Source organism: Epargyreus clarus, unplaced genomic scaffold (assembly GCF_041222505.1).
Source record: "Epargyreus clarus isolate Ecla_fem2 unplaced genomic scaffold, WU_Ecla_fem_2.2 ptg000027l, whole genome shotgun sequence".
Taxonomy (NCBI): Eukaryota; Metazoa; Arthropoda; class Insecta; order Lepidoptera; family Hesperiidae; genus Epargyreus; species Epargyreus clarus.
In genome coordinates this window covers 12,577,804-12,605,409 of record NW_027332234.1, presented here as the reverse complement: position 1 = coordinate 12,605,409, position 27,606 = coordinate 12,577,804, and the positions used below count along the sequence as shown (strand labels likewise).

Below are 27,606 nucleotides of genomic sequence, written 5' to 3'. Positions count from 1 at the left end.
AATTGCTAGGGCGTCGCGATTTATTTCTATATTCAGAACGGACTAGCAGTTTTACGCGGTTATATACGACAGTGTCGTATGTGTATTTTACTAACTTTGTAGTTTTCGGCCACCGGCCGCCGGTGACATCGTAATCTTCATATTCGGATAATCGCATGAAAGAGGGAGAACAAAACAAAAGTTGAGACAACAGATTACAAAAAAATTCGACAATCGATCTCACAGATAAAGGATGAAACACCCACTTCATATCAAAACAACTGCTTGTGCTTGTGCTTGTGCTGCGAAATCATAAGGATTCGTAAGTACATATTTTCGATATTTTTTGTTTTATTTATTATTCAAACAGGATAATTGTTATGCACTTGTTCTTATTGCTCCGGTCACTGGGTTGTGTCTTGTGTGTGGTTGTAAATTGAATAATTGATAAGCAAATAAACGTACGTTCGCAACAGTTTCACGTACAATCGTATTAAATTGTGTTTGTTTTTTTAATACATGCTTTCAGGGCTTTGGATTCTCTACTTTTAGCATAAAGCTGCGTACGCACGATTAGCGTTTGCCGCAAACTCCAAACATTTGCAAATGTTTGGCTTGATCAAAAACCACATTACAAGCGCTCGCAAACCTATACAAACCAACTCAAATGCTCTACCCACACGTTTAAATGTATTTTGATAACTTGAATGGCTTGATAATAAATAATTTGATCTTATGATTTCAGGGCAATGTCTAAAATAGTATTCTACTACTTTCCCGAGAAGGCTTTAGGGGAGTCTATCCGCATGCTGTTAGCGTATGGCGGCAATCAATTCGAAGACATCAGAATCACTGATGATGATTGGCCAGAATTTAAACCGAGTAAGTAGTAAGAGTAATATAAATAATTAAGATAAGATTAAAGACAAGACAAGAAGAGTGCTTTTTTAATAATATGGGATTAGTAAATTGGCATGCTATCATATAGTCCATCTGATGGTAAGTGGTTACTCGACATCTGTAATCAGGCCCAGATCAATTTTGATTTCAACCTGAGACTAGCCTCAGATGCACGCTCAGGAGGTAACGCCTCAGAATTTAAGTCTTACCATTCTACATACCATTCTAACTAGAATATAACAGTGCTTAACCGCTGTTATGAGGCAGAAACAAGTGTGGCAGTGGTGCTGCCTGTGCCGCCGGAATCGATCCACAAAGAGTTCTATTAACTTTTTTGATTTTCAAACATATTTCCCTTGTTTCCAGAAACTCCCTTCGGCTTCATGCCTGTATTAGAAATTGACGGGAAGCAACTCACTCAGAGTGTGGCGATAAGCCGCTACCTGGGCAAGAAGTACGGGCTTGGTGGAGATGATATTGATCAGGACTTCGAGATCGACCAGAACATAGATTTCCTACATGATCTGCGCAGCAGTGAGTTCCATTCGCTAGTAAAATTAAGTTGGTCGATCGCCATTTGTTTCCAGTCAATTATCTCAAGATGTTTTCGGACTTATAACTAACTAGCAGAACCCGCGGCTTCGCCCGCGTAAAAAAATATGATATGACATACAAACAACTGTAATCGTAAATTTGTACCTTTAACAATTTTAACAATAAAGTAGCATTAATATTTAATTAATAAAAGCTTTTTTTTTTCGTCACTGTGTACCTAAATTGGTCAAGGTTTCTTCAGAAACATACACTAAAACTCTAATTAGTGGACTGTAATGAAACTTTATTTAAAATATAAGTTTCATGTAGGATATAATGTTTATTATTTACACTATTCCATAGGAACCGTCCATCTATGGGGCCTTACATACAGTGGTTCTTTCCAGGATCTCTGACTGGGCGATTAGAGCTCTCATTCTTACCACCCGCAACTCCAGAAGTCCCCCTTTAGTCTCCTACGACTGGCAGGGGATACTGTAGCCCTGTTCTAGCTCAAAATTTTTATCCAAGATCTATGTATCTATCACATCACCATCACTAATCCACGCATAGCCGCAACCATACCCCACGGCAGGACAAAATGTTGGCACATAGTGTGTCCAAAGTAGTTGCGACGTATCTAATCAGTATACCAAAATGTAGGCCAATTTGAATAAACTTACGCATTATCATATATAAGATTTGCACCCGTCCACGTGGTCGTGCATTTGTCTGAATAGACGTTATCTGAAATTTCACGTTTCTAAGTTCGAACCTAAAAGATTCCTGTATACATACATATAACACTTCCTTTACCTCCTTAGTAGAATTTCAAAAACATCCTTTGTACATATGCATCAATAAATACTTTGTCAGCAAATTTCTGGAAGCTAATATTCTACACCAGCGGTTGGCAACCCGACACCCACGGGTGGTGTGTGGCCCGCGACTTTCCCTTGTGGCCCGCGGGTCTGTGCGTTACTAATAATTGGCCAAGTGCAAGTCAAACCTGGAGGGTTCAGCCAAAATTTTCATTTTTTTAAATTTCTAGTATTTAATATTGCAGCAGCCATTAAAGTACACACATTGTGAAAATTTGAACTGTCTACCTCTAACGGTTCAAAAGTTAGTTGGAAAAATAACGAATAGCAGTTTGTTGTATGGGGTCCCCTTTTTGTTTTCAACTTTTTTTTTATTTTTAGTATTTGTTGTTATAGCAGCCACCGTTATGCAACCTCTGTAAAAATTTCACATGTCTATCTATTACGGTTCCAGAGATAGAGCCCTGTGACACACGGACAGACGGACAGACAGCGAAGTTTTAGTAATAGGGTTCCGTTTTTATCCATTAGGTACGGAACCCTAAAACACCGCTGTTCTGCACTTCAGCACGCGCAATACATTGCCATGTTAAAAATATATGTTACTACGGCCCGTGGAATTTCGCCCTACACTAAACTTCTCTGCACTCTGTTCTTTTTCCAGACACGCCAAAGGAAGTAACTTCAATAACGATTTTTAATGAAACTTTCTTTACTTATAGCACCCTAATGGGGTTGATTGTTGAGTTGCTAAAAATGCTGAAACAGATGTGTAAACAGAAGGGCATGATGCATACACCCTTTTATAGCCGTCTTAAGGGTTGATCTAAAAAAACAGTGACTCAGATGCTTCATTAAGTCCAATGATAGTTTTTCATAGTGGTTGCTATTTAACGACCTCAAGGGTTGATTTGGTGTGTGAAAATGAAAAATAGTGATATATTATTTACAACCAGAAAGCCAAATAACAATTTTCATAGACTTTGCTTAAAAAGCTGCGGACTTCTAAACAAAGTTTCCACCCCTATTTTACCTTCTTAAGGGTAGATTTTCCATAAAGGGTGTTAAATAAGCTCTATTATTTCGAATGATATTTAAATGCTGTTTTTACAATCCTTGTTTCCAAATGAACGGATTTTAAAATAAAGTTCTATTCCCGATTAATCGAACTTAAGGGTTGATTTTCCAAAAACGGTAAAATAGGTGTTCTATTATTTACAATCAGGAAGCTGAATACCAATTTTCATAGACTTTGTTTCAAAATCTGCGGACTTCCCAACAATCTTTCAACCCCTATTTTACCCTCTTAAGGGTAGATTTTCCATAAGTGGTGTTAAAAAGTTCTATTATTTCCAACAGGAAAGCCAAATGCAAATTTTTATAGACCTTGCTTCCAAATTAACGGAGTTTCAAATATAATTCCAACCCCCATTTAACGACCTTAAGGGATGATTTTCCAAAACAATGAAATAGGTGATTAATTATTTTCTATCGAAAACCCAAATACCGATTTTTATACAGTTTACATCAAAACTGGGGGACTCTCATACAAAACCTACAACCCGTATTTAACCCAAATAAGGGTTAATTTTCCAAAAACGATAGAATTAAAGTTCCACTATATCTTACCAGTGAGGCAATGGCTAACGTTCATAGTGCTGGCTTTCAAATCGGAAATTTTTAAAATAAGCTGTCAACCCTTATTTTACCAACTTAAGGGTTGATATTCCAAAAATGGTGAAATAGGTGTTTAATTATTTTCTATCGAAAACCCAAATACCGATTTTCATACAGTTTACATCAAAACTGGGGGACTTTCATACAAACTAACAACCCTTATTTAACCCATATAAGGGTTGATTTTCCCAAAAACGCTAGAATTAAAGTTCCACTATATCTAATCAGTAAGGCAATGACTAACTTTCGTAGTGCTGGCTTTCCAATTGGCAAATTCTAAAATAAGCTGTCAACCCTTATTTTACCAACTTAAGGGTTGATTTTCCAAAAACGATGAAATAGGTGTTTAATTATTTTCTACCAAAAAGTTAAATACAGATTTTCATAGAGATTAGATCAAAACTGGAGGATTTTCATACAAACGTACAACCCTTATTTAACCCACATAAGGGTTGATTTTCCATAAACCGTAGAATTAAAGATCCACTATATCTTACCAGTAGAGCAATGGCTAACTTTCATAGTTCTGGCTTTTAAATTGGCAAATTTTATAATAAGCTGTCAACCCTTATTTTACCAACTTAAGGGTTGATTTTCCAAAAATGGTGAAATAGGTATTTAATTATTTTTAATCGAAACCCCAAATACCGATTTTCATAGAGTTTACATCAAAACTGGGGGAATTCCATACAAACTTACAACCCTTATTTAACCCACATAGGGGTTGATTTTCCAAAAACGGTAGAACTAAAGTTCTATTATATCTAACCAGTAAAGCAATGGCTAACTTTCATAGTGCTGGCTTTCAAAATGGCAAAATTTAAAATAAGCTGTCAACCCCTATTTAACCACCTTAAGGGTTGATTTTGAAAAAACCCTTAGATTAGATTTTTATTACTTTATATCAGAAAGCTAAATACCAATTTTCATCCAGTTTGCTTTAAAACTGACGGACTTTCATATTAACTTTCAACCCCCATTTAACCCCCTTAATGGTGGAAAATCAAAAAATCCGTTCTTAGTGCGCATCTACATTATAAAATAAAGCTATATTCCAAATTTCATGATTGTAGCTTCAGTAGTTTCGGCAAAACCTTGATTAATACGTTTCGAACGTGAGTATCTTTTCGCTTTTATATATAACTAAATAGAGAACAAATATCTCACGAAAAGGAACTCACAATTTTATTCTCCAAAGTATTGGTCTTAGATCCTGGAAAAGACTTCAAAACCCGCCGTGTTTAAAGGATAGACACCGTAATGGCTGGTTTGTGATTACGCCAACCAGTATGTTAATTTCGATTGATGGAATGATAAAAAATATCTAGCTACAAACTATTTTATAAATTATTTATGCTAAGTTAATAAAAGAGTTAGATTGTGCGTTGATCCATCTCTCTTGATTGTATACCTAATTTTTGTCCTAAAATGTACCTAATTAATATAGTATGACTTATACGTCGGCTTGTAGTTCAGGGATCTTCTACACGCCGGACAGACCTTATAAAGTCTATCACACATTGGTCCGTTGTTTGGTATTGCCGCAAGGCCGGCAATAGAAGCCGGTGGCGAATCCAAGACAGCTATGAAGACTGACCAGCTGAATGACCAAATGCCACGACCACTTTGTCAAGAGTGGACGACTAAAGAGGTACTTTTTCAGAGGCCGCTGTGATTCACTACGAGTTTGACGAACAGCTTAAGGATAAGAAGTTCGAGGAAGCGTCGAAAAATGTGTTTCCTCAACTTCTGGAGAAATTGGACGGGATAATCAAAAAGAATAACGGTCATATTGCTGCTGGAAAGGTAATATTTTGTGTACTTCGTATAATTTGCGACATTAATAAACTAATTAAGAAAGTATTGTTACAATCGTCATATTAATATAAATGGTCTCGAAACTTTGGAATAATAGAATGCCATCAAAAACACTGCTTGTAAAAAAATCCAAGCCTCGCCATTCAGCTCTTCCACCGTAAAAAGTCGTAAGATCCATGGAATCCAAGTCGGCTGATTCATACAGACTCTACTTAAGAGACCTTCCGTCTTAAGGTATTATCTCACTATCTAACCTAACAACATCTCATGGGACCATATCAATATTAAAAATATTTTATGTTTCAAATAAATAGATTGGATTTGGCAATCGTACTAAACAAACTAATTTAATTTAATATACATATACTTGTGATATACATTGTTTTTTTTTTATAATATAGAGGAAGCAGACTAAGCTGGAACGCCTCGGAAAAGTATATCTTCCTTACCGCACTCTTGAAACTAGAACATAGCAGCGCTTAAGACGCAAAAATTGATCTAGCGGTGGTGCTGCTGGAAGCGGTGATACCACAAACAGTTCACATTGTGTTTTAATCGCATCATATCGCAGCACACGAGTAACATTACTACGATTGCCAAGTCCAATCTATTTATTTGAAACATAAAATATTTTTAATATTGATATGGTCCCATGAGATGTTGTTAGGTTAGATAGTGAGATAATACCTTAAGACGGAAGGTCTCTTAAGTAGAGTCTGTATGAATCAGCCGACTTGGATTCCATGGATCTTACGACTTTTTACGGTGGAAGAGCTGAATGGCGAGGCTTGGATTTTTTTACAAGCAGTGTTTTTGATGGCATCTCATTCCTTTTTGTAGGTATGCCTACTTTTTTTCCTTTCCGGAATCTTCTATTACTTGAATGTCAACAACAGATTTTTTTAAAGCCCCCTCACTGTCTTACGAGAATGAGCGTTCTTTTTTGTAGGCAATATTTGTAGTTATTGTAAGAATTATTATTTGAAGAGTATATTAATAAAACATATTTTCCGCTAGACCACGTTTTTATTAAGTTCTATTTTAATCTTGAGTCACCGAACAATATCATTTTATACACAACCAGTAATATAGATTACAATTTATATTAAAAAGGTTCTTACAATACGCCCCCTTTATCTATATTACCCACCTATAACAAAACTCTACAAAAATACTACCAAACATAACTGTTTCGTGGAACTGGCTAAATAGTTGAATCTCTAAACTCTGACACGGTAGACTACTGTTACTATCTGAGTTACCTTTTGTTTATTTCAAATCAACCTCCATTGAAGTTGACACGGACTTACAAACGGACATACCAAACGCTTGCAATAATTTTAAAATACATTGTTTTTGGTCTCAAATAATCACTCAGTCATCTATAAGCATGCTATCACGCGGAGGTCCAACAAGAATTCAAGTTTGATTTTATTTTAGCACAAATTACGATCAGGCCTACACTCAGGCCATTACAGGACCACTCTCTGAAATTAAATCACATGTTAAAAAGTTGTAAAATTCAGTTTATTTCCTCTCTCTAACAGGATAACGCCTATTACTATCATTACTTATATCAACAGATTCACGTTCCATTACTTCAGACTCGCTTACATCCGTCATAGCATTAGTCACATTACTTACTTCACTTGTATCTGTAACCGCAGGCAAACGTACACCTATATCACCTGTAACACCCGCACAGTCATGCACTCTCTTCATTCATCATCACTTTCATTCGAACATGACAATAAATTAACTCGAAAAAGTTAATATTTTGACAACTGGAATTACTCCCGTTATCCTCAGGAAAAACATCTTAAACCTCGACTTAACACCTAACTTAAAAACTTAACACCTCGACTGATTGTGATTTCACGTGTCTTCGTATTAAATAATCGATATCTTCTTATGAATATCCGACAAAAATCATTGGTTTTGACTTTGCATCCAATTTTCGTCTTTTCTGTTTGGTATAAGAGTATACGCCGCACATCCAAATAAGCATAAATGGGTAACATCTACTCGTTTCCCAGACCATTTTTGTAGTGGCACGCGGTCTTTCACTGCCTTCGTCGGACTCCGGTTTTTGATATAAATCACAGTATTTAACGCTCTTGCTCAAATTCGCTTCAATTTATAATAGACTTCTCGATTTTTCGATAATAGTTCTGTTAGCTCTCTCAACCATACCATTCTGTTTGGTGGTATATACTATATATCGCCTTCTGATGTAGAATTTCATTTGTTGACAAAAAATATCGTAAGCTCTATTACAAAACTTCGTTCCACCATCTGATCTCATACACTTGTTCGACTTGCTAGTAAATTTCGTAAAGTCTCACTCTTATGTTTGAGAAAATTAACATGTGTCATTCGAGTATATTCGTCGATAAATAATAACATGTACCTTGAACCGTTGAATGAAGTAGCTTCCATGGAACCACATAAACCTGTATGTACGATCGTTCGCTCACGTTCAGAGTTTTGGAAATGGTTTCTTACTAGTCGACATATCCGTCGTAATGTTCACATCATCAAGACGAGTCACAATATTCTTTAAAATTCGCATATATTCCGGATTAGTACGGGCTAGTCTTCTATGCCAATATTTATTTGACATTGTCAAATTACATATCGGTGATTTGACAAATTGTTTAAATTTATGTATACCATGTACTTTGTGGCCAGTTGCGATGATATTATCTATAGAGTTACTAATAGTGCAACCGTTTTTCCGGAAATTAACAGTAAATCCTTTTTCAGTAAGTTTACTCACCAATAACGAAATCATACTTAAATTATTAGTCTGTATTTGTCTTCTGCATTCAACCTGTAGTTATTTTTAAAATTATTACTTGCAAAGTATATTAATAATACATATTTTCAGCTAGACCATATTTTTCACCGAACAATATCGAAAAGTGCATTAGCGAAAAGTGCTGAAAGGGGTTACGAGGCCGATTTGGATAAAAACTATAACTGCATCATTAGTTTTTAAAATATCTTTTTCCTTAGCCGGGAATCGAACGAGTTCAGTTTTAAAAAAATACACCCTCTATATTATTCCACTATATGATAGTGTCGCGTATAAGGATAAAATTCTGGAAAGTAATGTTATGTGACAAATTAAAGTAAAAGGAAAATTTTGAAGAAAATACATATATTTTCATACCTTGGCATACTAATCCTTAAGGATTATACATATCATATGACTTATGTATAATTCTTTAGGACTATACATAAGTCATAAAATTGAAGAATTTGTTGGTTAATCAACTAATTCTTCGATGTTATGGCCATGACTTACGGCTTAGTATAAGAAAGTAATAGGTTGGCAACTAAGTTCCCGCCGAGGATTTATTTTTTAATAAAAATAGATGACTGATTAATTGGAAAATTCTTATTTTTCGTTGTTTACAACTTCGTAATAACGTTGAATATGATTTTCAATATCTCTTTGTTAAGTAATCACTCGGATTTGACTCGAAAAAGTCATTCTCGCAAATTGTCAACTTTACATCTGTATGTAAACTCCGCATACGGATAGCAAGTTACAAACGCATAGCAATTTACAAATCTAATATAATGGTCCTAAAAATAACCTTAACTAAGTCGAACATAAAAATATAAATTCTTGGAGAACAAAACGTCCGCTTTCGAATGATTTAAAACATAAGGCCAAAAAATTGTTAATATGCGAAATGTTTAAATTAATGAATGGCGGTAACTTAACTGCCAAATTATTATGAAAAAATTTGAATTTTCTTAAAAATGAGGCTTTTCCTTTACTTTGTCATTTATCATTACTTTCAAGAATTTTATCCTTATAAGCAACACTATGAGGTAGTGGAATAATATAGAGGGTGTATTTTTTTTTTTCAAATATTACGTAAGTTGAAAACATGATTTTTTGTTTGTGTAGATATTGGTTTGTCTTTAATGCTATTTGGTAGGTTTAGGTCTAAAACGGATAGGGCAAAAGGAATTGTGTAATTAGGGTAATCCGTTTAAAAGTTATTAAGGATTTTACATTGTGAACTTTGTAAAATTTTATAATTATGTATGCTTATTTTCATACAGACATTTATTTAAGCGCAACAAGGGCGAAATTTGCCTAAACATTTGTTTCCTTGGAAACAAACTTATTATTATTTTATAATACGGTGACAGTTGCTTTACCTCACGACAGTTATTGTATTTTGTGTATGTTACCGTTAGATTGCAGAATACGTTAGCATACACATTAACTAGTTAGTCTCAAGATTAGCTAGAAGATAATAATATGCAGATTAACTATGTAGTAAAATTCGAAACATCTTTTCAGACTTGTTCTTAGGGCTAAAACATATGCCTTTTTACGACATAACGACGTATCGTGATACATAGCGACATCATGCCGCAAGCGATATTGTTTCTTGAAAATATGCAATGTTTGTCGTAAATTCATGACACGACGACGCATCATGGCATGCACGAAACGACGTCAAGGGGTGAAAATTGATACAATCTTCGTTTTGTACTTTAATCCAAATGTAATGGGCAAGCTAATCTGCGTTTTAACTGATTAGGCACATTAGCCGCAACATATAGTTTTATTCTCATGACATTTGTCAGAAATTCTGAATGTTTTTGATATTATATTACTTTTTAGGGTTCCGTACCTAAAGGGTAAAAACGGAACCTATTACTAAGCTGTCCGTTTGTCTGTCTGACATAGAGCTCTATTTCTGGAACCTTAATAGATAGAAACTTAATTTTTTTACGGAATATGTATAATGATGGCCACTTTAATAACAAGTACTAAAAATAAAAATAAAAACTTTCAAATAAAGAGAGTTTTTTTTTTCTTTATAAGGAGGAAATCTTCAAAAGGTTCCCGATGACGTGGAAGTGACGCGGGGTTATGTGGGACTTTTACCGCACTAAAACCCCCCGGTGGCCGTTCTCAATGTTTGTTGGAGAACTCCGGGAACTCCGACGAAACGCAACCGAAGTCCTCCAAGCGCGATGCCCCGATCGAGCTCTGCCCTGGGGGAAAAGTTTTCGCTCCTCCCAAACTATCCGGTGTTCACGACGGTATGCGACCACACATACCGCCGTCCTTCCCGGGGACACTTATAGGACGGTTCGAGCTCCCACTCGTGCCACTCCCAACTCCGGAAGCCCCTTTTAGTCGCCTCTTACGACAGGCAGGGGATATCGTAGCCCTATTTTAGTCCAGGAACTACAGGGACAAACATATAAGGACCTGCTATTTTTTGGCGTTTTTCACTTTATCTATTGAACCGTAATAGATGTTACAGTTGACATTTTCACAATGCATTCTATGGCTGCTATAATATCAATTAGTAAATATAAAAAACACATGTTTTTTTGGTACGGAACCCTCAGTGTACGAGTTCGATTCGCACTTCACCCATTATTTGTATTGAAGTTAAATTGAAGTTGGAATTGAAAACTTCTTTTGTCTTGAGAATAAAAACAATTGACGTCGCCAATAATAGTAGGGGAGCCCAAGAGGGGATTTCGAGAGTGACTCGAACGCGGCAGATTAAGATATGGGAGATACCTTACATCCTATAGAGTACCTTAAACAATCCATTTGGGGGGTTCGCACGGGGAAAATATCGTGAAATCTATAGTAGCTTAATTACATGCTGAAAACAATAAATTTATAACAATCTGACGATTTGAGGGTGGCGTTAGGGAGTAATAAGGTTGCAAAAAAATCGTTACTTGGACATACTTGAGCGCGGTATTATTTTTTTTAATATAAAGGAAATAATGCTAGAAAACGGATAACATCATAATTATACCACACGTTGATGTAGTGAAAAAACAGTCATTTAAAAAGAGAATATGTACATACACTATCTGATAGAGTCACTTATTAGCATGAATCCCTGGAAAGTAATGGTGTATAAGAAGCTAAAGGAAAAGGCAAATTTTATGGAAAATACATTTTTTTTTCAAATCGTCGGTATAAAAAGACCCCTCCACTAAATCGTCAGATGAAGGGTTATGAGAAGTAAAACATCAGCTGGAATTTCCTGTATAATAATCTTACGCCCTCGAGTGTGTCAAGATAACGATTTTTTTTGCATTTTCAAAGAGTGACACTGACAGTCTTAAAAATATCATACAAACTTTTCTTCACTCACTAAAGTGTAATCTATACAATCGTATAGGTCCAAACGACGCTCGAGTTTCTTCCCATTAAGCATCATGGGCTCCCCTACTACTCGTACATTTCGCGGACAGGAACACAGATTCATTAACTGCAAATGTAACTTTGTAATCCTATATACTTATATAGAATACAAAGTTATTTTATGTAGTTGGTGTATCTAGATAACCGGAAAGAAATTGCAAAATATTATAGTTTTTCCGTGAGTTATATACTAAACACTAATTGTATTCTCAATCTTAACCTTCTATGTCTGCTAGAAGTGCCTTAACATTTTGATGATCGGTCAGTCAGTGAGTGACAAAATTACGAACTTTGACTACTTGTAATTCTTAAACTACTGGTTCAAATTAAATGAAATTGGTAATACACCGTGTCTATACAATGCTTGCTTGGCTCCTGAAAATTCAGGCTTCTAGCTTCATATGCAACGAAGTTACAGGGGGTCAAAAATGGACCGAATTGCTTCGGGAAAAGTATGGTACGGCCGTGCCGCTTCTTTTGGCTCGACTTGGCGGAGGCACTGCCGTGCCTCCAGATTTGAATTTTCAGGCTTAGCATAATTTGAAATTTGTACCTCTCTGAGACTGTTTTTTGAAACAATTTCGTAATGAAACTAAGTAGTTTGAAAATTTTGAAGACCCTTTTTTTCGCCGACGCACTGATAGTTGATTTTTCTTGTGTGCATATGTGATTCGGCAAAATACATTAGGAGGCTGTAAATGGGTATTGCCTGATAGTCAACTACTATGCTGAAGGTGTACTAACTGTATATAACGAAATCATGGCAGAATATCATTTTCCAGCTGACCTGGGGAGACTTCGTGTTCGCGGGCATGTTGGACTACCTGAAGGTGATGCTGAGGATGCCGGACCTCGAGGACAAGTATCCCAGCTTCAAGAAAGTGGTGGAAGCGGTGTACTCGCTGCCCAAAGTGAAGGCTTATGCAGACGCTGCGCCTAAAACAGAGTACTAAATACAGATAAAAGATAATGTCAAAAATCCCTGAAATATACAAATGATCCATTTGCCTTAAAAGAATATATCTTTTTGTAATTCTCATAATGCTGCGTCCACAAGCTTGCCAAACTCCAACAAATTGTCACGAAATAAGCGGATAGTGTTTGGCTTGGTTTGTCTAGCAAATTTAACTAAAACAAATTTTGCTCATTATTTTTGTAGAGGTTTGGAGAATGTGTTAGTAGTAGTTCACCGGTTCTGGGGCACTGATTCCCCCCCCCCCCTCTCCTGGGCTTCCCCGTCGTCGTCGTCCCCCGCCCTGTTTGCCACGATAGAGGGGCGAGCCTGGCTAAAAAAAAATGGTGTCAAAATGGGGGTTTCCGACCACGATCGATCGATTGCACGCATTTGTTTTACGCTATCTCCTTTGCTTACGAAGTTAGCTTTTATGAATAACGATCTCTATTCTCTAATTCATTATCTAATCACCTCCGTATCTCATTAAGCTCGCTATGTCCATATAACAATACGGACCTTACTTATCTAATCACCACTCGCCTACTACTACTAGGGTCTTTATCACTGTGTCGGTAATGATCGGGGTATGCGCATGGTAATGCAATAAAAAATCTTCGTATTGACATTGTTTATTATTTCCAAAACAACCTTTTGAACAATTGCGATTCTACAATATCGTTTATCAATTTATCCTCACAAAACAGGCTTATAAATTTCTGAGTGTATTTCCATAATACATGTAATGCAAGTATGTAAGACTATATTTTCCACAAACTGAAGACCAATCATAATGAAAGGAAATAGGATGTAGTTATCTCGGGTGGTTACAACAACCAAATATATTTAGACGTTAGAAATATATTTAGAATAGATAAGTGAGTGCTTATCAGCAGGAAGGGAGGAGTATGCTCTCATAGTTCGTTTGGTGAAGTAACAGTGAACAGTTTGGTTTGTGAAGTGTAGTGCATCCAAGTGTCAACAATGGAGGTAAGTAAGTCTTGATAATATTGAATTGATTTGTGTCACTTTCCAATATCATTTCATTTGACACTAACTTTGCCTTTGTGTTGTTTTAGAATATATATGAAGCAAATACATTTAAACAATATTATTACACGCTATCTGACGAGGAAGACATATCTCAAGAAACAAAGAAATCAAAAATTTTAAAAAGAAATAATTCGAATGATAACTTGGACTCAATATTCGAATTGCCAAAGACAAAAAATAGAAAACTTTCATCAGCCGTATCTAGAGCTCAACGAGATGGTGGAACAGTGTATATAACTACTAACAGAGATGATGAAGAACATTCGTCACACTTAATAAAAATAGATATTTATGATTTAAATAAATTATCCAACGTGCCACAGTCTCAACATTGGAAACATGCATCCCTAAGAATCAAATATTACACAGACGAAAACAGTTCAACATATAAAGAAATGAATAATGTTATATGCAAAATGTACACAGATATTTCGAAAACAGAGAGTAGTAAGAAATACTCATTTAACAATAAATAATTAGTTAATGACCTAATCATACTTTTAAAATATTTATTTATAGTATAATAACTATTAAGTGAGGGTTGATTGTCATGCTAATTATTTTGTTTTGATGTATAATTACTTGCTAAGTATATAAGAAGAAAGTGCCATTTTCATATCATTACCAGTTGGTTTACAACTTCATACACGTATAAACGACCTCCTCTGTAACCCTGTTCTACACATAATGGATAGTTTCCAAAAAGTTTATAAAACTGTTTTCGTCGATGAAAGTCAAATTGAAGAAGAACTTGCAAAAGTTTGTGAAGAAATAGAAATTGACAATGAACTCATCGATATATGCAGACAAGTCGAAAGTGCAATCATAAATCAAAGTAGTCAACACGATAAAGAATCACTTCAGACTTCCTGCTTGCTTGAAAATCCTACTAAGTATGTATATTTTTTTTTCTACATGCATTTCTTTCTATATTACATTATTTAAATCTTGAACTATAAATATATATGTTTTTATAGTCAACCCCAACAAATCGGAGGTGCAATGAAGAGAAGCAGCTATGACATCGACAGTCCGAAGGCCAAGAGGATAAAAGTTATTGAAGGTGCTTCAACGTCATCTGATATCAACCTCACAGACAATGGAAAGGTTATGTGTGATGTTTGTCAACGACTTGTAAGTAAAAGATATTTCGCCAACCACATAAAAAGTAACATTCACAAAAATAATATTTTTAAATCTCATAGTACTCAAGCTAATGTTTCAGTAATCGAATCAGCTTTCGGTCAGCGAATAATTTCATACAGAATCAAAAGTAAATTAAATGAATCAGTAGATGTCAATTTTTACACTTAAAACGGCCGAATTATTTTTTAATTCAATAAAAGATAATATTTGTTCATTGATCGAAGAGTCCATTAAAATGCACATTTTGTTTAAAATCAATTTTATACTACATGGAAATTTTACACAGCAAACCAAAGATCTTACAAACACATTCGATTTTCAAACATGTAATTATACTGTTTCTCAAGGTGATGACTTAAATAGTTTTTTTTCATCATTAATTGAGACGTTATCAAATAAAATCAGTTCATTCGAGAAAAAGATAGCTGTTGGAGTTTAACGCAAATTAAACATTTAGAAATAAATATAAATAAATTCAACCCACTACGTGGCACTTCGTATATAGACCTACCTCATGACATTAAAGTAAGAAAAGCCGTAATTAATGTGCAAAACGCTGACAGTATGTGTTTTAAATGGGCATTGCTTTCCGCCTTATATCCTACTACTAGTAAAAGTAATAGAGTTTCATCGTACAGCATGCATTCAAACAAACTAAACTTCAAGGGCATCTCCTTTCCAGTAAAGCTTTCGGATGTACCAAAAATTGAAAAATTGAATAATATAAGTATTAACATATTTGGACTAGAATATAATCGGGAGAAAAAAAATCATGATGTAATTGGACCATTAGTAATGACTAAATTTCGTAAAAGTGTACATATTAATTTGTTATACCTTAAGAAAGGTTTAAATGCTCATTTTTGTTATATCAAAAATATGTCGCGATTGGTGAGTAACCAAATTTCTAACCAAGAGCATGCAATTTTCTTACGTGATGGATGTTTATTACATTTTCCAACTCAACAGCGATTAGATGATCATCAGGAAAATGATTGCGCTCATATTAAAACCAATATACCAGATGGTACTAAAACATTGAAAGACTGGTTCGGAAAACCAGCGGCAAATAATAAAATAAAATTTGAGAATTTTAACAACAAACTAAAATTACCCTTTGTTATATATGCTGACTTTGAAGCATTTTTAAAACCAATAAATGTATGTTCTAATGATCCATCTAGGTCTTACACAGAAAATATTCAAAAGCATGATGTGTATAGTTTCGGTTATTATATAAAATGTTCGTATGATGATACTTTATCAAAATTCGAAACATATAGTGGGCCAGATTGCGCAACAGAGTTTATGAAACGTTTATATGAAGATTTAAAATTAATATGTACAAAAAATATTTTTCAAATGAGGCCTAAGCCTTTATCTAGTGATGATGAAAACAATTTATTATCGGAATCTAAAATTTGTCATGTATGTGAAACGAATTTGAATGAAGATAAACATTTCGATTTTGACTTTCATACTGGCACTATTAGAGGTGTAGTTCATGAAATCTGTTTAAAAAAAATTAAGACTCCGCGTTATATTCCAGTATTCCTACATAATCTGAGCCATTATGATGCGCATTTTATTGTTCATGCCCTAAATTTTGTCGACGGAGAAGTAAAAATAATTCCGCAAAATAAAGAGAGGTACATTTCTTTTTCAAAAACATTAACAGTAAATAATAATCAGATAAGTCTAAGATTTGTAGATTCATACAAATTTTTATCTTGCAGTCTAGATCAGTTAGCTAATAATCTTAGTGATGAACAATTTCATGATTTAAAAAGAAACTTCCCTTGCAATGACGACTTTACCAAATTAAGGAGAAAAGGAATTTATCCCTACGAATTCATGACTTCTTATGATTCATTAAAACTCGGGCTTGCCCCTCGATCGTGGCAAACAGGGCGGCGGGGGGACGGGGAAGCCCAGGAGAGGGGGGGGGGAAATCAGTGCCCCAGAACCGGTGAATCCCTACTACTTGTGTTTTAATGGTTGGAATAAATCCAAAGTGTAACAAATACAAGTACATACTTATAAATAGGTGTGTATCTAAATTCATTCGTTCACTATTTGAAAGAGTGAATGGAACTAGGGTTGTTGCGAATATCAGCATCAGCATCAGCATCCGCTGATTATCAGCTTTCTTTTACATATCAGCATCAGCATCCGCATCCGCAACAAAAGATGCTGATATTTAATGCTGATATTGAAATTGTAACGTGTTCGTTGAAGGCGGGACCGAGCTTAAATCACGTGGAGTTTTAGCCAATCACATAAGTTTATAAACACAAGTTGTCATCAAACAATCATTCGATTGTATTGACAACGTAATTTGGTCAGACATCAATAACTTTCGATCATAGTTCAATCAATCAATAAGAGAATTATGTATTCAATTCATAATGCCACATCCAGTGAAAAGTGCAATATGACCAAATATTTCGTTATTGAACAAAGATACGACACAGTGTAGTTTTTGTAAAAAAATAACAAATAAATGCCGACTTCTGTGTCACTGCAAAGTGGAGGGTAGCTGAAGTGGATGTTGGTTTGGTACATGGTTTTGAAGATGGTGCTAAATATATTTCGGTATTAGGTTGGATAACGGCGTAAATAGCGTGTTCAATATGAGTGCCGGCTTCGGAGATGTGTGCTGAGCCAAAATTTGTTTCAGTTAATTTTTGCTTTGTAGTGACATGGAAGTCGATTGTATTTTTAATTAAATTTTTTTCACCTTTTTAGTGATGACATACTAAAAATCTTACAAATGCACTAGTCGCCCTTACGATTTTTGAAAGTTCCTCCCTCCCTCGATTTCTCTGGTCTGCCATTATCAGACCCTTATTTTCTTATAATGGAACTACTTTGGAAATATCTTTTTTTCCAACAAAATAAAAATCATCCAGTTCGGTTCATAAACGACGAAGTTATCCGCGAACAAACATAAAAAAGTCATATATACGGTAGAATTGAGAAACCGCCTTATTTTGTGAAGTTGGTTAAAAAATACTATTCTCGTAAGGGACGTACAAATACCTCAGTATAAAATATATTTATATTTAGTATTTTTAAATATCAGCATCAGCATCAGCATCAGCTGATATTAATCTGAAAAAATCAGCATCAGCATCAGCATCCGCTGATCTAGTAAAAACCTGCATCAGCAACAACCCTGAATGGAACCACGAATCCTAGAATAGCAAGCAAATAGACAAGCAGTTCACGTATTTGGCCGTTATCTAAAATATGTACCTTCTTTGATACTATACAATGATTAAGCTGTATTTAATCTTTTATATCTATAATTATGATGTAGAATCATTGTCATAGTTTACAAGTATCACAGAGACATCAGTTTATATTTTTTTAACAGACATCATCATAATAATGCATTTGTATTGTATTTTTCTCTCAAGTATTCCCTACGTTCATACAATTACGTAGCGTCTGATCATAACTAGTCTATGACTAAATGAATTCAAGGTCATACACGTACACAGGCACGCACACTCAGTCGGAGCCCAGCCCACTAACACGACTTGTAAATTTGTTTTGTTAGTTAGTTGTTGTTAGTAACAGTCGGTTTTGGCGGCCGGCGACGCCTTGCTTATCTTCGTTCAATGTTCATTGTGTTTATTAATTCGTAATCGTAACACCAGTGAGTGAAGTGGGGTCCATTAGTGTCCCCATCAAGTAATATTGTAAGAACAACGGAGTAACGTTGAAAATTGTAAGTAAATATTTATATTATGTTTGTGTGTCATAATGCCCAAAACACGCTCTTGTTGATATTGAGTTCAATTCAATTCGTTATAAAAATAGAGTTCTTTAACATAGATTGAGAACGTATTCTTGTTCTAATGATTCTTCTAAAGTAAATGATCTTATAAACAGGCATTTGTTATTTTATAAAATGATACTAAATTATTACCAAACAAGACGTTTAGATTTATAGTTCCCGGGTAAAATTTAACAACTGAATACTGAGATATTCTGTTTTGAAGGGTGTGGTAAGGGAGACATACTTTACCGAGGCATTCCAGCTTAGTCCTCAGGGGTAGCGGCGCACCTGTGGCCAACCTCAGGTAGGAATATCTAATCCTATCTGGGGTTGATTACTCATGACCATGGGCGGCAGTAGCCACTTACCATTAGGTGGACTGCATGCTCGTCTGCTACTCCTATATTATAAAAAAAATGTGTATAAAATAACAAAATGGTTTTTCTGGATAAGGTAACTACATAGCAAAATTTCAGAAACCGTTGATCACGATTCATATCTCTACATTTTTCCTTGAAGCCGTTAACCCATAAACCTTGACCTTTACCCACGTTTGTATTTTTGGTCGGGCATATTTTTGTATTCAAGAAATCTTCATAGGACTTTATATAATCTAATCTATTCGTGAAATTTGTGTATTATCTATTTGTGGATTAAATATATGTTTTTGGTGAATAACTTATCCAATTTCAGTTCAACATATTTTGCAGTTCAACATTATTTATCTACTGGTTACTTCCAGCTAAACCTCAAAACTTCTGCACCGATTTCACGAGACTTTCATAGGCAGGTAGCCTATTTAATAAAGAATATCTTAGGCTATATTCATTTACACGTAAAATTAGCGTAAAATGATTAAAATCAGTGAAATCTCAAATTACTCAACTTTATCATAGTACAAATATTATAGATTAAACGCGTGTGAATCTGCGGGGCACGTTCTTATGGTAAACTTTTTTTGGTGTAGTTTTCACTCCAATGGCCCTTTTATTTTTCCAGAAAATGCCGAAGATTGTGCTGCACTACTTTACCTTTAAGGGTCTGGGCGAGGGCGCTCGTATGCTGCTGACATACGGAGGCCAGGAGTTCGAAGACCACCGTATCAAGCGGGACACAGAGTGGGATGCCATCAAGCCAAGTACGTTTTGTATCTTTCGAGTTATTATCATTATTGTTATAAGTTTAATATAGCAGACAAGCGTGCAGTCCACCTGATAATACGCCACTACTGCCCAAGAAAGCATGGTATAAATTGGATATGGCCAAAAATCGATGGCAGATAAGGATTAGAGGCACATCTGTGGTCGATCACAGGTAGGCGACCCCACCTCTGAGGACTAAATTAGAATGCCTCATAAAAGTTGTTCGATCCATCAAACCAGAACACAGTAGCGGTTTAAACTGTTCCTATAATATAGAAAGAGATTTAGCGGTGCCTCCAGAGCAGACCCTCCAAGGGTTCTCGGAACTTAAAATATAAATAGAAACGAAATTTTAGCTAATATTACATTTTTGAACATTTTTCCACAGCAACACCATTCGGTCAGGTGCCAATACTCGAGATTGATGGTAAGAAGTACGCCCAGAGTCTAGCCATCTGTCGGTACCTTGGCCGCAAGTTCGGCCTTGCTGGAGACAGCATGGAAGATGAGATGGAAATAGACCAGAATATGGACTTCTTCAAGGAAATTTGGTCAAGTGAGTATTGATAATTTTAAGGGCCATTTTTCTCTCCCGCGGGTCTGGCAACGCATGCGGTTTTGGCCCGCATGCGTGGCCATCCACATCCTATCATTTCATAGATCCTTTTCTTGTCACGTTATACGTCACACCCAGGACGCACGTGACGATGTGAAAAGAGTGCCGTGAATTAATTCACGCATGCGAGTGAGAGACACGCGTGCATAAATATGCGTGACAAGAAAAAGGCCGTATTCCTTTTCATCTTGTCCGCTTATACGGTAGTATAGGTTAACGATGATTATGATTTTAGCAATGTTTAGTCTCATACATTAAATACTTTTACAAATCTGGTTAGTAAATACTTACTTTAAGTAAATTTTATAATTAAACAATTTATTTTGTGTTTCCCAGAGGGTGACGCTATTTTCTACGAGGCAGATCCAGAGGTCAGAGCAAAATTACAAGCGGATCACGAGAAGAATTTCTACCCAAGAATGTGGCAGAAACTCGACGATATAATTGCTAAGAACAATGGACATATGGCGTTAGGAAAGGTGAGCTAAGATTAAGATATCAATTGTACTATTTTCGACCATTTTCCGACCATCATTACTAAAACCAAACCAAAAGGGGGTATAATTTTATCAACCTCTATTAAGTGTATCCTAACGTGAAAATCCTGTTTTGACGCTGTTTGTAGTTTTTGTACAGCTAAAAACTGGAAAGTTCTTTCTCGTTCTTCGTTCTTCTTATTTCTTGTAATTATAAAAAATGCGTGTAAATGAGTTTAAAATATATCGCTTATTTTGGACATTTAAGTATATGTTTCATTTGACTTTCATTTAACTTTCATCATTGCACTTTGTTCATTTCACTTTCGTGTCAATTTCCTCTGACTTTTTTTTAGTTTTCATTTAACTTTCAATTCACTACTTTTCACGAAACTATTATTTAATGGAACATTATCAACTTATTTCAGTTAACGTGGGGCGATTTCTTATTCGCGGGAATGCACGACAACAATAAGAGAATCTGCATGATCCCAGACCTCTATGAGAAGTACCCTAACTTGAAGAGGGTGTACGAAAACGTCGCTGCCATCCCCAAGGTTAAAGCGTACATCGACGCATCCCCTAAAAATGATTTTTAAACTTGTTTGCCGCGCTCGCACGCTCGCCAAACTGTCACAAATTCAAACATGTGAACAGAGCGTTTGCCTTGGATTGTATAAGTTTGTCAAGTCAAGCCAAATGTTTGTAGTGTTTGTAGTTAACGGTAAACGCAAAGCGTGTCGACGTGTGAACTTTTTGTGTATGATGTTACAAAGATTCCATTTGTTATCAAAGTGCCTTATAAAATGTATGGTGTCATATTTCTTTTAGCCGGGTATATTGTACAGTGTACATATATAGTGTTTTGTTGAATGATTTGTCGGATTGAGCAATGAATTATAAGATTTTTGTACAAAATACATGTTATGTTATTATTTTTAAGCTTAATTTTAACCCTGGTCAGTACCCAAGAGGTAGAAACGAAACCCTATTACTAAACTTCCGCTGACTGTCTATTCGCTGTCACAGGGCCTATCTCCTGAACCGTTATAGATATACACTAGAAATGTACTTCAATGGCTGCTATAATAACAAATACCAAATATAAAAAAACAGAAATATAATGCCTATTTTGGAACGCTTCGTATAACTGTCACTCCCTTCCTAAACCCTTCAAACCAGAACACAACAGCGCTAGACTAGTCCGCTAGTCCATGGAACATAATCAAATTAAATAACTCATTTGCAATTCAAGGTCATATGCAAAATAGCAAACGAATATCTACGACAGAATGACTCGCCAATTTTTTGCTGGTCATCTTGTATGACGCCATATTTACATAATTTAACGATATAGAAGGATTATCAGACGAATATAATTATGTTATCGCATATTCGGTTTGCGAGTAAAGATAAATTGGTCGCTACCTCGAAACTTGCCAATATAGGTTATCAAATAATGACACGATATTATTTGTTTAGACCACCTGTGGATTACATAAAAAAAAACTGACTTTGTTTCCGTAATCCGTCTTCTCTTAAAATATATTTTATGTTTTGAAATTGGTATCATAAGTAACAATTTATTTGTTTTAAAAAACGGACTAGTTTTAAAGAGCGGACTAGCAGTTTTACGTGGACTATGCTACCACGTAAAACTGCTAGTCCGCTCTGAATATGGAAATGAATCGCGTCGCTATAGCAAATCGTATGACTACACCTGCTCGCAACAACTTCAGATCGGACTAGCAGTTTGGCGCGGACTATAAATAAATCGAAAAAGCGACACTAAAAAGAGACAAACCCACATCTATCAGATTTAATCGTCGATAATCGATTTAGTCGTTTCGCTCGCGAAGTTTAGTTTTCTCGACGATTTTATTTTTATTATTATGTGTGTTGTGAACACTAATTGATAAATAACATAATTCAAATAAACTGTCGATTCATTTTATTGGTCATTTATTATCTACGTAAGTACCAATTCTTGGTGATATTGTACAATGATTAAGCTGTTTTTTATCTTAAATTAACGTTCTATGCAATAACATGTATTATTGTACGTATCATAAAGACTAGAAGTTCCTCAGAGACTCTACTTTAAGAAGCTATGCTATTTCAGGCGTTGGGAAAAATAATATGTATGAAATGACATGAAACCATACACGACTAATTAAATAAATTAATAGTCTATTTTTTGCGGACAAATTTCAGACTCTATACGTATTTAAAGAACGAATGGTTTACACAATGTTATTATTATAAAGCATCTAGTTATAACTACTCTGTGACAGCCAAATAATTTTAGATATTTAACACTACACACTCACACATACTGAACACCAGTGTGGGTCTGCCCACAAGCACAATTTGTTTTAGTTTTGTTGTTACTGTGTGGTTGCCGCCTTATATCTCATGTTTACTGTGTTCTCTGTATTCATTATTATATCATTATTAGTTATCACATACGTCAATAGTCAGTGAGAAAAGCAGCGATTAGTGCCTTCTTCATGTAAAATAACGAGACGACGTCGAAATCGTAAGTACTATATTTTGTTTATTACATATACAAACTGTTTTAAATTTCAGTTTAGAATTATTCCTACTTTAATTTTATTAGGTAATTAAAATATATACATAAATACTTGCTTATCAAATGATAATAAAGGAATGAGTATTAATCTAAATATAGATGCGTAGATGATTCTAATTTTATATACATTCGTATATCCAGCAAAATGCTTATTTATACGATCACAAAACTCGAAAACACACATTATTTAATAATTATTAATTTTATTTATATGCGATAATACCAAGCTAAATCGCTATTGATAGTACCGACTTTACGAGACAGTTAAACTTGTTAATTAAACCTACTTAATAAATTATCAACTAATTGTTGTAATCGGGTACAATTTTTGGAGCTTTGCCAAGGAACATATTCCGACAAGTTGAAGGACGCCCTAAATGTGTTTAGATTTTGGAGATTGTATATACGCAAAATATTTAGAAAACTTCGAAAGTGTGTTTCAGAACACTAGTGGTGCCATCTCTTGTTGTATTGTGGAAAGTTGCCATAAGGCACCGCACATGTTTGAAGTTTGAACTCTTTGATGTGCGTTCGAAAACCGATGTCAAATGGCAAAGTGCAAATATTTTAAAAAAGCTTTGAATACTCAAATACCCGGGCTTCACATGTGTTCAAATGTTCGTGCTATGTCTGGCGCGGGAAAGAAATAACAATCGTATAAAATCATCTTTAGTTTGTACGAGTATACTGAAAGACTCTCCCTCTCTCCTTATTATAAAGGGTTTTCTTTCCTATTTTCCAGAAAAATGCCAAAGATAGTTCTACACAATTACACCTTCAAGGGCTTAGGCGAAGGTCCACGTATGCTGCTCATATACTTCGGCCAGGAGTACGAGGAACGACGTCTTCGTGCTGATGTTGACTGGGATAATATTAGACCGAGTACGTTTTGTAATTTTTCAACTTTTTTCGTTTATCATCAACCCATTTCTATCCCTCTTTTTGTTTCCAAGTGTCCTCTAACATAAAGGGGCTAAGGTTAGGTTAGATTAGGTTAGGTTAGGTTAGGTTATCTGTTTCCTGTCCCTGTATTCTCGGGACTAGAATAGGGCTACGGTATCCCCTGCCTGTCGTATGAGGCGACTAAAAGGGGGCTTCTAGTCGCCGACGGTTCATCATCATCAACCATCCAGCAAGTAACCCCGGGAAGGACGACGTGTGTGTGGCCGCATACCGTTGTAAACACTATGTGTGTGGGAGGAGCGTAAACTGCTCCCCCAGGGAAGGGCCCGATTGGGGCATCGCGCCCGGAGGACTCCGGTTGTGTTCCATCGGAGAGCCCGGAGTTCCCCACCAAGCGCCGAGGACGGCCACCGGGGGGGTTTCAGTGCGGTAAAAATCCCACATAAGCCGGCGTCGCTCCCACGTCGTCGGGTACCTTTTGAAAGTTTCCCCTCGAAAAAAAAAAAAAAAAGGTTATCTGTTTCCAGCTTAGTCCTCAGGGGTAGCGGCGCATCTGTGGCCGTCCTCAGGTAGGAATATCTAATCCTATCTGGGATTGATTACAGATGTCCATGGGTGGCAGTAGCTACTTACCATCAGGTGGACTGCATGCGCGTCTGCTACTCCTATATTATAAAAAAAAAGTAAAACTTATTTTTATGGTAGTTTGCATCTCGTCTGTTAGACTTTAGACCAAACAAACTCATATATTTTGGCAAGAACTTACTTAATTTTCTAATGTTGTTTCTCAGCGTTCAGGCAGGCACCAATACTAGAGGTTGATGGTAAGAGATACGTACAACCCCTTGCGATCTGTCGGTACCTGGCCCGCAAGTATGGGCTAAGAGGAGACAGCATGGAAGACGAGATGGAGATCGACCAGAACATGGACTTCTTCAGGGAAATTTATTCCAGTGAGTAAATTAATAAATAATTAATTAAGGTTACTAAAGTTCTAGCGAAACCCTTCATTGCTAAAACGAGTTACGAAATGATTTGTCAAGTGCGAATCGAACTTGCACACTAGGGTTCTACCAGATTTTTATTTATTTTTTATATACTTTCATTACATACTTTATCATCATATTTATATTTCTGCGTTTTTCGCTTTATATATTTAACGTAAGAGGTAGACAGACCATAATTTCACACTGCATTTACTTCTATGGCGGTTATGATGAAAAATTATTAAAAATAAAAAATAAATAAAAATATGGTGTACGTACGTTTGCGAGTTCGACTTACACTTGGTCAATTATTACCCTTTTGGGTACACAACCCTAAAAATAACTCACAAAAAATCGTTCAACATATTTTTTGTTAAAATATAAATTTTACATTTTCAGAGGCTGAGGATGTTTTTTACGAGACAGATCCAGAACTCAGAGCAAAATTACAGGCAGATTTGGAAGCGGACTTTTATCCTCGAATGTGGCAGAAACTTGATGAAACCATTGCCAAGAATAATGGGCACATGGCGTTGGGAAGGGTGAGAACTTAATTATACAATCCCAAGACAATATTGTGCATGTCCCTTTTTTTGGGGTTCCATATAGAAGGATAAAAACGGAACCCTATTACCAAGCCTCCGCCGTCTGTTAAAGGGCTTCTGCTCCTGAACCGCAATAGATAGACACCTGAAATTATTACAGATGAAGTATAATAATAACTGTTATAACAACAATTACTAAAATAAAAAACTCGAACATGAACGGGGGTCACGGTAGAAGAAAACTAAATTTGTGTGAAAAAAATTCAAATATTAGTTATCGTTCCATGGGATGAACTTTACTTTTTTCTCCCATTTAAATATGTCATTATAAGACTTGAAATTATTCTTATTTCAGCTCACATGGGGTGATTTCGTATTCGCGGGAATGTATGATTATAATAAGCGAATCTGCATGATACCAGACCTCTATGAAAAGTACCCCAACTTGAAGAGGGTGTACGAAAAGGTTGCTGCCATCCCCAAAATTAAAACCTACCTTAATACATCCCCTAAAAATGATTTTAAAAGTATGTTATAAACATTTTATGTCAGTTTTAGTGTAATATGTTGTAAAGAATTGTTTTATTGTAAAAATGTTGAAATGATATGTTGAATAATTGAAGATTGTGTTGAATTAAATATAAGTAATATTTAGTACTTATATAATTTTTGTTTATCCTATTCTTAATTTTATTTATAACAGCTGTAGAATACTTTATTTGCTGCTTTGAATATTTTATTGACCTACGTTGAAAATAAGATATTTCTATATACAGCCTATTACAGAGTTTACAAATACAAGTGTACATAATGTAATGATATGTATTTATATAATTACTAGCTGACCCGGAAAACGTTATGTTGCCATATAAATAAAAAAATGATTCTCAAACTTACTGAATATGCATATAAAGGTGAAAATCGGTAAAACCGTTTCGAAGGAGTAAACGGAGGAGTTTCGAAAACGGTAACTAACATTGTGACACTAGAATTTTATATATAAGATAACCGTAAACATATTTAAAATGTTTGTTTCTTCATAGAATTTCTTAGTAGTTACTTTAGTAAGAAACTCAAAATAATGAGATGTACAGTTTTTACAAACAAAAAAGTTTATAATACCATTGATAACACTATAATTTCAAGACAAATACTTTATATTTGTCTCTAATTACCATACTTACAAAAAGGTTACAAATTATTAAGGGCAGCAGTGACGACTTAATATTGTCGTGTGTAGAGCTGTGGACTGAACGTTCGTTTCCCACTTTTATCTTTAAAAAAATACAAATAATACCACGATAAATATGGCTAGGTAGCAACCAAAATTATCTTTTCTTACTCAAATACTGATAAGACTAAATAAAACTAGGTAAACATGAGATCATGTAAAAATTCTGCCAGTCATTCCGTCGCATTATAATTATATCGCTGTAATTTTAAAATGACCTTGAACTTAATACT

General features: G+C 35.3%; 2 protein-coding genes across 2 annotated transcripts in view; both read left to right on the top strand.

Annotated features, from left to right (window-relative positions):
• The window catches only part of LOC140753968 (uncharacterized), a 29,964-nt gene extending 17,053 nt beyond the window's left edge, over positions 1-12,911 (top strand). The window contains exons 6-9 of the mRNA XM_073088840.1: positions 722-861; positions 1,246-1,413; positions 5,575-5,717; positions 12,726-12,911. Coding sequence (XP_072944941.1) covers positions 722-861; positions 1,246-1,413; positions 5,575-5,717; positions 12,726-12,896 — 622 coding nt within the window. The 3' untranslated portion in view covers positions 12,897-12,911. The remainder of the gene's footprint in view (positions 1-721; positions 862-1,245; positions 1,414-5,574; positions 5,718-12,725) is intronic.
• A 1,578-nt stretch (positions 12,912-14,489) lies between these two features.
• LOC140754105 (uncharacterized) lies at positions 14,490-26,769 on the top strand. The gene is made up of 11 exons (XM_073089017.1): positions 14,490-14,841; positions 14,926-15,082; positions 19,881-20,019; positions 20,412-20,579; positions 20,976-21,118; positions 21,544-21,712; positions 21,947-21,950; positions 24,451-24,590; positions 25,403-25,564; positions 25,997-26,139; positions 26,498-26,769. Exons 1-11 carry the CDS (start codon positions 14,636-14,638, stop codon positions 26,678-26,680), a joined length of 1,614 nt encoding a protein of 537 aa, XP_072945118.1. The 5' UTR covers positions 14,490-14,635; the 3' UTR covers positions 26,681-26,769.
• The last annotated feature ends 837 nt before the right edge of the window (positions 26,770-27,606 follow it).